The sequence below is a fragment of the Papilio xuthus genome, unplaced genomic scaffold, assembly GCF_000836235.2.
Source record: "Papilio xuthus unplaced genomic scaffold, Pxut_1.1 DF825355.1, whole genome shotgun sequence".
Taxonomy (NCBI): domain Eukaryota; kingdom Metazoa; phylum Arthropoda; class Insecta; order Lepidoptera; family Papilionidae; genus Papilio; species Papilio xuthus.
The window spans coordinates 573,576-585,936 of record NW_013533294.1 but is presented as its reverse complement, the minus strand read 5'-3'; the positions used below and the strand labels follow the sequence as shown (position 1 = coordinate 585,936).

Here is a 12,361-nt window from a genome sequence, read left to right as displayed (position 1 = left end):
CTATAATTTTTAATTCAAAATAGAAATGAAAATAATTTTTAAATGTCCTATTGATATTTATTTCCTGGATCTTAATAAAACATTCTTAAAACAAAAAGGTACATCTTAGATTTCCTTGTATTAATAAAATGTGTTAAATTATCTAAACTCTATGCCTCTTTGCTCTATGACAACTCTGACGTTTGCAGTCGTCGATTATAAGCAATTTTTTCTTTTTATCAAAAAAATAAATAGAAAATGAACAATTTCTTCGTAATTTAACATAATAAACCAAATCTTGTAATATTCATTCGTGTACAAAGTATTTTAATTTGTTTATCTACATAATGGAAGACGTAATAGAAGATAAAACTAATATAAACCAAGCAAGAGTTATTTGTATATGTTGTTTATCAACATCCGTACCTTTAATAAAACTTTTAAACTGTAAACATGTGTTATCGTTTGCAAAAATCATAGACAACAAGGTAATAAAATTAATAAGTAACTTAAATTAAACTTGACTAGGTTCAATCATGGCCCTACGTGGTGTTACAGAGTTACGACGAAGACTAATTTACATAGCAATGGTAACCTTATCGCAATAAGCGATCTCTTCCAGGCTGGCTACATAAAGATGTTAGAAGATATTTCAAGAAAGGTTCAATGGGTCTTTATTATAGGCTTAGATGTAGAACATAGTTTGGAAGAACACATAGGCTACTAAATTTTTTATTCTGTGCGGACGGAGTAGGATACGACAGCCAGTATATGAAAATAAAAGCTTGAGTGTTAATTTAGTAAAATACAGTTTCAGGTGGAGTTCAAGGATGCATACGCATGTTACCTTTGTCATAATTTGATAAAAAGAATTGATATATTTAAGCACCAAGTTGAAGAATCTATTTCAACTTTGTACGAAGTGGTGAGTTGTTTTTTAAAATAGTTTTTTTTTTATTTCAATTGTTATCTGTCAGTTTATAATCTTACTAGACATATAATCTGCATGTTTACTATATCTTGTTTTGATGTAACTTTCCATACATTTATGCTAATATTTTTATTATAAGAAAATATTTCGTGAAAATTGTGTGATAAATCATGGGTTTCTGAGACCAAAATCTCCATTTAAAGCATATTGTTAGTTCTGTGTTACGGTGAAGGAAAACATTGTGATGCTGCACATATCTGACAATCTCAAAGATATGTGTCAAGTCTAGCACTAGGCCAGCGTGGTTGACTATGGCCTAATCACCCTTAACTTAGGGTAGGCTCCGAGCCCATCAAGCCTGTGAGAATTATCTATTGTTGTATATAGTGGTAGAGCTTGCTTTAACATCTTCGCACGAATTGTCCCGACTCGCCCGGTGAAATACCACGACCACACAGAAGACATGCCTCAAGTGGAAGTAATTCGGCGTGCAGTCTGATGAGTGTGCGTCCCGGAGGCCTAACTTAGTCCTCTTTCCCTTCCTACCCTTTTTCTTATAAGGAAAGGATGGGAAGTGGAATTGGACTTTCCGGTTGAGAGGATGCATGGAAAGGGAAGATATTTTCTTTCTGTGCATCCTCTCCTCCGTTGATTAAAGTTAACGCATATGCAATTGCGTATGTCTATGGGCGGTCACTTCGCTATTTCAGCGATTTCAGGTGGCCGCTCGCTTGTTTGCCACCTTATGATATATAAAAAAAATAGAGATGTATTTTATGTTTCAGCACAAAAAATTAACTATAGAACCGAAGTTATTCCAAATAGCACCAATTGAAATTAACTTTACAACAAACAATGAACCTATAAAAAATATATTCAACCAAATTATAAATATAAAAACAGAAATAACAGAGATAAAATACGAAGAGGATTGCACAGATTATGATGTACCTTTAAAGATTAAAAAGATAAAAGGTACAAAAAAAGTTAAAGGTACAAAAAGAGGTCCTAATTATGAAGGGAAATTGAAAATTGTTATGTTAAGTTATGAAGAGATGATGGAAGAAAGAAAGAAGGAATCGGCAAAGATATCTTATATTAATTTACCTTTTAAATGTGAAGATTGCGTTATGGGATTTGATCATGAAGTTACGTTAAATATGCATATCATACAAAGACACAGTAATGTAAGTACGTTAAAAAATTTATTTTATATTTATAATTCTTGTGTCACAATTTTCGTTCCCACACTCCTCCGGAACGGCTTGACCGATTCTCATATAATTTTGTGAGCATATTGAGTAGCTCTGACAATCGGTCAATATCTATTATTTAATCTCTCGCAGACGGAGTTGTGGGCGACAGCTAGTATATATAAAAATCAATTGCTGTTTATTAATCTTATCTTGGTTTGACTGTCTAGCTGTTGCCTGGATCTTCATCGGCATGGAATTTTAAAAAAAACTGAATAAGTAGTCTTTGTGTTCTATATGTACACATTTCATCAAAATCTGTTAACTTGTCCCGGAGATATCTTCAAACTTACATCTGTACATTCATATGTAGGGTGTTCCAAAAGGTTACGTACATAGGAAGGGGGATGATAGGGGTGGTCACAAGGGTCACCAGAAAAATAAAATAAATATTCCCCTCTGGGTATTAAAAAAAATAAATGGCAATTTTAATCTTTAAAATCTTTGTTAGTTGTATTGTTTTTTTTATTTCATATTGATAAAGGTTTATTGACGATAATATAATAGCTTTTTTTTAATATAGCAATATTTGTAGGTCATCGGTTACAAAATTTTTTATTGGATAGTCCATTTATAGAGGAAGGCTTTAGGTTATATAACATTACGCTGCGACCAATAGTTTTTTTTAAATCTCGCGCGAACAGAGTCGCGGTTGACAGCTAGTTTATATATGTAAGCTTCTGTATGTCATAGACAATTTGTTTTTTTTTTTAAAGTAATTTTTTTATAATTTATCTTTTTTATTTTTACAGAAAGAAAGTGGTTACGTTTGTGATATATGTAATTCAGTTTTAAGTACAGATGCATCTCTTAAGGAACATAAGAAACGACATATAAGACGGTAAATATATACAGGATGTCCTGAAAAAACTTATATAATAGAATACCATAGAATCCTTAGTCAAAAATATTACGATACTAGCTTTAACCCACGACTCCGTTGTGTGGGATTAAAAAAAACTTAGCTTGTATGTACTTCCAGACTATGTTCTATATGTATGTCAAATTTCATCAAGATCCATACATCTATACATTCACATTTATATTAGTAAGATTTTTTTTATAAATTGGCAAGCAACTTACAGTAAAGTTGTTTATTATCGATTGAGGGGTCAAAAACAAGATTCCCTTCCACCAATTCTCGTACCCAGCCTTATATGGATTGGTAGGGATTACTTCTATCCGTAGTTTTTTAAGCGCTAGATTTTTTAAGTTTGCAAATTTACATGTATTCAATTATAGTAGTCTATATGTTATTCCTCACTATGTTCTATATGTATGTCAAATTTCATCAAGATCTGTTGAGCTATTCCGGAGTCATCTTCTAACAAACATCCATACACAAACTTTCGTATTTATAATATTACTAGCTGCTTGAAAAAAAACTTAATAATTAGTCTATGTGTTCTTCCAGACTATGTTCTATATGTATGACAAATTTCATCAAGATCTGTTCAGACGTTCTGGAGATATCTTCTAACATACATCTAAACATTCGCATTTATAATATTAGTAAGATATAAGATATCAAAATATGTTACATGTGTTTTACTTATATTAATAACATAGTTTTTGTTCCATTTTCATAATAAAATCTACAGGATGTTCATTCGAACATATAAATTTTTGAATCTATTCAGATTCAAAAATTTATATTTATCCCGGACACCCTATATCTTTGATTATATTTCAGTTATGAATGCTTAGAATGTGGTCTACGGAAAGCTGATTTACATTACGTTATTAAGCATTACAAAGAGGAACATGGTCCCATACATACAATCCATACATGTGTCGACTGTGGATTTACTACAGAGTATGTATGAATGTGTTACATTTACATATGTACATTTATCCTATGTTGTTACGGCGAAGGAAAACATCGTGATGCTGCACATATCTGACAAACTCAAACATATGTGTCAAGTCTTGCACTGGACCAGCATTCACTATCATATACTCTCAATTAGTGGAGGTGCAGAGACCCTCAGTGGAGACATATAGTGAGCTGATGAATTATCTGATAGTAGAGCCCGGTTTATCTTGGCAGGAATTCTCTAATCGTGTGCAATACCATGACCACACAGAACGGCTTAAATGCTATTCCAACTAGTCTGATGAATGTGTCCCGGAGGCCTAATTTAGTCCTTTTCCCACCCTTTTTCTTATAAGATAAGGATAGGAATTGGAAGTGGATTTTCTGGATGAGAAGATGCATGGAAAGGGAAGATATTTTCTTTCTGTGCATCCTCTCCTCCGTCGATTAAAGGTAGGCAATGCATATGCCATTGCGTATGTCTATCACTTCGCTATTTCAGCGAAAAAAAAAAGATGAGAATTGGTAATAATTTTTAGATCTAACCGTACATATAGATATCATAGGGAGAAACATCGTAGTAAGAAGAAATGTAGACAATGTGGTAACACTTTTGCCAATCCGAGTGCACTCCGGACACATGTATTGTAAGTATCCACTTATATATATAAATATATATATTTAACTCTGTTAGTGTGATTTAATAAAAACTTAGTAGTCTATGTGTTCTTCCAGACTATGTTCTATATGTATGACAAATTTTATCAAGATCCGTTGAGTTGTTCCGGAGATATCTTCTAACATACATCAATCCATCCATCCATCTAAATATTTGCATTTATAATATTAGTAAGATATAAGAAAGGCTGTATGGATCTTGATGAAATTTGTCATACATATAGAACATAGTCTGGAAGAACACATAGACTACTTATTAAGTTTTTTTTTTCTTTAATTCCGCGAACGGAGTCGCGTGCTACAGCTACTATTTATGACATGTGTAAACTATAATTTATATCTTGTGTATTTTTTTAATATTCCTACAATTATAATGGTTTTTTTTTAACTTTTTTTCTGTCGCAAATCGCTAACTTTATAAAAAATAGTTGGCTATTAAAAAACCTTAATGAAGTCATAACCTTAATGTTTTTTTTTCTTAATATATTAACACTAATATATATGAGCGACTATGGCTCAGTGGTCAAGTTGACTTGTAATCTGCATGCTCCTGTGTTGTAATCCCGTGATGTATGAATGTGTTACATTTACATATGTACATTTATCTTATGTTGTTACGGTGAAGGAAAACATCGTGATGCTGCACATATCTGACAAACTCAAATATATGTGTCAAGTCTTGCACTGGGCCAGCATTCACTATCATATACTCTCACTTAGGGAACACTCAGAGACGCTCAGTGGAGTATAGTGAGCTGATGATGATATTTTTATGCAATGTGTAATTTACAGTACAGTACACAGTAAATCAGGTCGTACGTACATATGTGCTGTTTGTGGTAAGACGTATCGTGCTAAATCCAGTCTGGTGGCACATCAGACCTTGCACGCGACAGGACCAACTCCTGACAGCTTCTGTGTCACCTGCAAGATACATTTTAGGAACGCGTTAGCTTTGAAACATCATCTCAAGACACATTCCAAGCATGTTAGAGAGGCTGATAAGAAGTAAGTTTTTTGTTAGTTTTTTCCTGACCTTTTCATATTTTTTACTGACGTGTTTTTATTTTTTCCTGACTTATTTTTCAAAAAAAATGTATGTCATATTTTTACTTATTTTTGGGGTTCCGTACCTCGAAAGGAAAAAACGGAATGCTTATAAGATCACATTGTTGTTCGTCCGTTTGTGTGTCAAGACCATTTTTTTTTACTTAAGTATTTATATATTTCTTTCCTGACTTAAGTGTCATAATTTTTTTACTGACTCCTTTACTTTAATTGATGTTTTTAATATGTGTCAGATTTTCCTGACCTTTATGTCTTTCTTCTTGAATTTTAAATGTGATTTTTTTTTAAATTTGGATGTCATATTTTTTACTGACTTTTTTCTGTTTTCTTTAATGAAATATTTAATATAAATTTCCTGAAATTTATGTTCTTTATGTTTTTAATTGACTGATGAGTTTTATATTTATCCTGATTTGATTTTATATATTACTAACTTGTATGTCATAATTTTTCCTGACTTTTATGTTTTTTTTTTGTCAAACTTTGATATCATCATCATCAACCTGCCCTTATCCCTATTGAGGGTCGGCACATTATGTACTTCTCCATACATCAACCCTGTACATACTGTAAAATGTTTTGGCTTTAAAAGCTTTTACTGACCGGCCGCCTGACGCCAAACCCTACTCAGGGACCTACTTATTAATTATTTTATTAAAGTACTCACTAAAATTATTACAATGAATTATAAAATATAAAACACAGGAAAAAAAACAGTTGGCACAGATGTAAAGTCAAAATATTATTAATAAAACTTGGATATGTCTTATAAAAATAAAACTAAATAATATAATATAATATATTTTGGTAGTTTAATTAATTAGTTTTATTAAATAGTTTATTATTAATTCAAATAAGCTTCTGATGTAATCAATTTAGAAAAAAACTTGAATGCATTTAATTTATAATATTATATTACTATTCTATTAAGTTTTTAAGCAACTTATATTGTAATTTTTAATTTAATTTACACGTGTCTTATATATTTCCTGACTTATTTATTTTACTTTTCCTGACTGTACCGAGTTATATTTTTCCTGACTAATATATTTAATATTTTATAGATTTACTTGTGAAGAATGCGGTTTGAAATTTTTACTTAAGAGATTATTAGAAGAACACATTGATTGGGAACATTTGAAGAGAGAAAAATATGTCTGCGAAGATTGTAGTAAGGTAAGACTTCAAAACCGGTTATCATCATCATCAGCTCACTATAAGTCCCCACTGAGGGGCTCGGAGCCTACCCTAAGTGAGAGTATGTGATAGTGAATGCTGGTGCAGTGCAAGACTTTACACATATGTTTGAGTTTGTCAGATATGTGCAGCATCACGATGTTTTCCTTCACCGTAACAACCGGTTATAACAACGGGTTACTTATTCAGTCGTTATAAACGATTGAATTTTGTAACCGATATTATTGTAAGTAATTTTAGTTTACATAAGCAAAGTTAAATTATATTTTTTCACAGAGTTTTTGTATGTTTTATTAACAAAAAAATAACTCTAAAACTCTGGGATATTTTTTAATTCAAGAAACAAAACATATAGAATACTTGAAATCTTTCTCCTTTTTTGAATTCAGTTAAAAAAACAAAGGGTTTAAATTTATGTCAATCGATTTAACGTAGATGGCGCTTTAACTAATTTTGAATATGTAACTTAATATAGATGGCGCTGTATTTAATTTTTTAATATTTACGTTTTTAACGTGTCTTTTCCAGGTATTTAAAAATAAATCAGCTCTAAAAAGACACAAAAGTTACGTTCACGATAAGAAAAGACCTCCAAAGAATAAAATATGCGATCATTGTGGACAAGGATTTACTGTAAGTATATACTAATATTATAAATGTGAATGTTTAGATGAATTTTAGAAGTTATCTCCGGAACAGCTGCATGGATCTTGATGAAATTTGACATACATATAGAACATAGTCTGGAAGAACACATAGATTTTTTTTCCATCCATTTATTATAGGAAAAGTGTAGAAAAAACCAAGACTAGTGTCATTCTGTACTTTCTTGAGTAATATAGTCAGTGGTATCTTTTTGGTTGTTTAATAAATTATGTTTTCTTTTACAGACTTTACAAATATTACGTACCCACGTGCGCACACATACAGGAGAAAGACCTTTACAATGTACTAAGTGTCCCGCGACATTTGCGCACAATGGAGCACTTTACACGCATAATAAATTGCTGCATACGAATAAATAGTGCCCCCGGAGCAATGGTTATTGAGTTCGTGCCCCCAAATGTGGGGTCACTGAAACTGTTATGAGTTTCTAAAAGTTTACGTGAATTTATGACGAGTTAGTAACTACAGTGCGGGAATTACTTATGTTTTATGAGTTTTGTAAATTGATATTGAGTTTGTGCCCCCACATTGTTAATTTGAGTTGTATAGAGTTTAGTGCCCCCAAGTATTGGACATCAGTTCTTTCTAGATTTTGTTTTCATTGTGGGGTCACAGTTAATTTTAAGTTTTTGCCACTAGTTAGTAATGAGGTTAGTGGGGTCACTGTTATTTTGTAATAAGTTTTGTGCCCCCACAATGGGGTCACTGGTACTTTGTAAATAAGATGAAATAAAATACATTATTGAAAATGATTTTTTTATTTAACATACATTTCCTATGAAAATAAATTCAATGCACCCATTTAAATACATTTGATATAAATATTTTTCCATAAACCCTTTCAACCCTTAAAAAAACATCCCCTCAATTGTACAAAATAGTACCTAATTTTAATAAATACCAGTTTGTTCATTCCACAATAAAAGGCCTTTTAAAAATTATTAACAAAAAAAAAGATTCTGAAAAAATTAATGACATTCCCTATTACAGCTGTCAGATCGCGTTTGACAGCTATACACATCTGTTTAATTATTTTTGACCGTAGATGTGTTTGTCACGACAACTGCCTAATACAAGAAATTGAGGATAATCAACAATCACGTTAAGGTATTTGTCGAATAAAACAAGTCGGAAGTCAATATATTTGACAGCTGCTTAATTTCGTTTGACATCTGTTAGTTGGAGTTTGACAGCAATCAATTATAATTTAAACAGGTGATAAACTTCGCAGTTTGAAGTTGGACAACTGTCAAGATTATTTGACAGCTATCATAAGTAGCTTGACAGTTGACTTTCAGATGTGGTTTGACAGCGTTTAGATCGACAGTTGTCGGCTGTAGCTTCGCAGCCGTCTGGTGTATTTTGACAATTGCAGATTGACAACTTGACAAGTGTCGCTTGACAGTTTGACATTTGTCTAAAGCATCTTCCGTATCATGTAGTTGAGAATGCCTCCATGCTTGAAATAAGTTAAATCAACTTCGGTGTCAAAACGTATTTTAACTTGGAATGATTTTCCGTTGTCCATCTAAAAAAAGATTACATCTTATTCCGATCCAACCACAAAACCATAGACAAACACTCAGACACTAAAGCAAGCTAATATAGAAAACTAGTAGGTTTTATTGATGATTTCTCTAACCACGGCCTTTAAATAGCTTATTTTGACTTAGAAATGAAACGAAGAATATTGCTATAAAGGTTGTCATGACAGTTTTCCATTACTTGTCAGATTATACTTACAGTGACAGTGGCCATGTCTCCAGGTGACAAATTATCAGGTAATTGCACAGAATACGTCTCCTTGCCTGTTATACCCAAAGATTCGGCATTTTCCCCTTCCAGGAATTGCAGGGGAATGATACCCATTCCTACTAAATTAGAGCGATGGATGCGCTCAAAAGACTCCGCGATAACAGCACGAATTCCCTACGAAATAATAAATTTTAAATAATTGCGTTTTTTTTTCTGTAAACGGAACACTTCAAAACACTCTGACTGTACATTTTGTAGGATTATGTCGGCTCCATAATCAAATAAGTTCACGCTTTTTCAAGCCTTATTCACCTATCAGTTAGTACTTTGTCCCGCGTTCCGTCTATCTTTAGAGTTCCGTACATCGTAGGAAAAAAACGGAACCCTTATAGGATCACTTTGTTGTCCGTCTGTGTGTCAAGACAGTTTTTCTCAAAAACGCGTGAAGGTATTTAACTGGAATTTATATTTTTTCATGACCTTATCCTACTTATATAGAGTCGTCGCACAAGATTTTGCCTTATTTTTTTACAGCCTAATGCCAACAATAATTGAGAGGAATCCTACTAATATTATAAATACGAATGTTTGTATGTATGTAAGAAGATATCTCCAGAACAACTCAACAGATCTCGATGAAATTTAGTATAAATATAGAACATAGTCTGGAAGAACACATAGACTACCATTTTTTTTTAAATTCCGCTAATATTAAATACAGTATAAATTATTTATTATTTTATTTAAATTTATTGATGTCTGTACGTTAATCCTGTTAATATAGAGTTTAAAAAACTTATTTGAAATACGCGTAATACTAAACACAGTGTAAACCTACTCATACTTACCAATAAGAATGGTCCTTTAGCTGCCCAATCTCTGCTTGAACCTGAACCATAGTCTTTACCTACAATAGCGATCAGGGGAACGCCTTCTGACGCGTATCTATATGAAAATGGGGTAAGCAGAAATAAACAAATAGCCTATAAATATTTTTAATACAATCATGTGGAGTGTTTTAAGATATTTTTTAATTTAAAAAAAAAACTGTTTTTTTTTAATATTTCTCTTTTACGTAAATACGTACATTTAACCATTACACCATTGGGTATATACTATACTAGCTGTCGCCCGCAACTATATCCGCGTGGATATATAAAAAAAACTTAATATATAGATAAGTTAAATAAAAAGCAGCTCTTCAAGGCATAAATTCGATAAAAAAAATGAATAAATAGTATCCTATGTCCGTCTCCAGGCTCTAAGCTACCTCCTCACCAATTTTCAGGCATATCGGTAAAGTCGTTCTTGAGTTATAAATAGTGTAACTAACACAACTTTCTTTTATATATATATAGATATAAAAATCAATTGCTGTTCGTTAGTCTAGCTAAAACTCTAGAACAGAAGGGATTTATCTTATCTTGGTATTGAATTTTTACTGTAATGTCTAGGAAAAGTTTAACTCTTTAGGAACCTTTTTTTAATTCCCCGCGGACGGAATCGCGGGCGACAGCTATTATATTAATAAAATTGGAGTATCTGTATGTTATATCGAGACAAAAATACATGAAATTTTCATTGCTATATTATCTGCATGTCTGCAATTTTGCGTATGTTCCTTATAATCTGGGGAACGTGTGAACAGACATTGAGGAGACTTGAACTGGAAGGTAGCTGATGTACGCTGGAGTTATATAGCCTACTTATTTCTAATTCTGTGCAGGCAAAGTCACAGGCAAGTGCTATCTTACTAATATAAATGCCAATTAGTTTGTTAGAAGATATCTCCAGAACTGCTGAACAGATCTTGATGAAATTGGTATACATATTTTTTTAAATTCTACACAGACGAAGTGACGGTCTATCACTAGTATTACCTTTCAGCAGCATCGAAGACATCCATGGGATCGTTGGTGGGTTGGTGTACGGTGGTGGGTCCGGGGCGAGATGATAGTTTGTTGACGAGACGGATGTTGGCGAATGTGCTGCGCGACATCACCGCGTCGTTGCCGCGTCGAGAACCGTACGAGTTGAACTCACGCGGAGACAGACTGGATATTAATTTTTTTATCAATTTTTTAAAAAAAACTTAATTTTTTTTAAATTACATAAATAGACAACATTTGAGGGTGGTTAAAGCAGATAAATCATAAAAAGTGATGAATCATAAAAGGTGATGAATCATAAAAAGCGATGAAAGACAAACGTTAAGGGGTGGTAATAAAATCACAAAATAATAAAAAGTAAGGGCTGGCAAAAGGTGATGAAAAATCGAAGGTTGGATAGTAATTAATGGTAAAGCTAATAAGCGAGTAAAAGTCAAGATGTGGGATCGCTGACAGTATGAATACAAAAACAGACCCCCTATTAGCGAGATATCTGGCTGCAGGAGAGTTCCTGGCGATGGATCCTGCAGGAGAGATGTGGTCAGTGGTGACAGAGTCACCCAGCAGCAGGAGACAACGAGCATTAATTATACCACGTATTGTTGGTAACTCCTGGAATTGTATAGTGGCATTTGGTCTTTACTATGTATATAATAATTAATCGAACTCAGAGACGTTAATTAAAAGAGTAAAAGGTGCTTTAGTGATAGTAAAATTAGAAAAAAAAAACTACGTGGTATATTTATTCCATTTCAAAATTTATCATTTTTTAGAACTTTTATAACTTTCGCGATAATAAATAAAAAACAAATACGTAGTTTCAAGAGAATTTTTTTTAATTTCAAGTGTATCCTTACGGTGAAGGAAAACATCGTATTGCTGCACATATCTGACAAACTCAAACATATGTGTCAAGTCTTGCACTGCACCAGCATTCACTATCACATACTCTCACTTAGGGGAGTTGCAGAGACCCTCAGTGGAGTCATATAGTGAGCTGATGATGATGAAGTTACTAACTAATATTTACCTTGGTCATGCCATCAAAAAATGGTGGTTTTTTGATATAAGTAGAATTAACATCCCAGCCGTATAATTTCCCGCGGGGCACATCCAGAGCCTGCCACGC

The 12,361-nt window shown here is 32.7% G+C and overlaps 2 protein-coding genes across 3 annotated transcripts in view; one reads left to right on the top strand and one right to left on the bottom strand.

The window, feature by feature from the left end:
- The first annotated feature begins 202 nt into the window (after positions 1–202).
- On the top strand, positions 203–8,331 carry LOC106125991 (zinc finger protein 43-like). Of its 2 annotated transcripts, none has more exons than XM_013323405.1 (10): positions 203–467; positions 791–904; positions 1,696–2,097; positions 2,916–3,004; positions 3,857–3,979; positions 4,519–4,626; positions 5,450–5,665; positions 6,790–6,901; positions 7,451–7,555; positions 7,813–8,331. In XM_013323405.1, the coding sequence occupies exons 1-10, from the start codon at positions 327–329 to the stop codon at positions 7,945–7,947; spliced, it is 1,545 nt and encodes a 514-aa protein (XP_013178859.1). In that variant the 5' UTR covers positions 203–326; the 3' UTR covers positions 7,948–8,331. The 2 variants fall into 2 exon arrangements, with proteins under 2 accessions (XP_013178859.1, XP_013178860.1); XM_013323406.1 differs by lacking the exon at positions 203–467 and adding an exon at positions 499–640.
- A 10-nt stretch (positions 8,332–8,341) lies between these two features.
- The window catches only part of LOC106125993 (cytoplasmic aconitate hydratase), a 26,777-nt gene continuing 22,757 nt past the window's right edge, over positions 8,342–12,361 (bottom strand). Inside the window, exons 16-21 of the mRNA XM_013323409.1 lie at positions 12,263–12,361; positions 11,708–11,844; positions 11,224–11,397; positions 10,192–10,288; positions 9,332–9,517; positions 8,342–9,116 (exon numbers count right to left, since the gene is read on the bottom strand). The exon at positions 12,263–12,361 is cut by the window's right edge and continues 9 nt beyond it. Of these exons, the coding sequence (XP_013178863.1) occupies positions 9,006–9,116; positions 9,332–9,517; positions 10,192–10,288; positions 11,224–11,397; positions 11,708–11,844; positions 12,263–12,361 (804 nt within the window). The 3' untranslated portion in view covers positions 8,342–9,005. The remainder of the gene's footprint in view (positions 9,117–9,331; positions 9,518–10,191; positions 10,289–11,223; positions 11,398–11,707; positions 11,845–12,262) is intronic.

Coding starts and splice junctions, on each gene's coding strand:
- LOC106125991 (XM_013323405.1), top strand. CDS start 327: ATGGAAGACGTAATAGAAGATAAAACTAATATAAACCAAGCAAGAGTT. Junction 468..790: donor CAAAAATCATAGACAACAAG/GTAATAAAATTA, acceptor AGTAAAATACAG/TTTCAGGTGGAGTTCAAGGA. Junction 905..1,695: donor TTTCAACTTTGTACGAAGTG/GTGAGTTGTTTT, acceptor TTTATGTTTCAG/CACAAAAAATTAACTATAGA.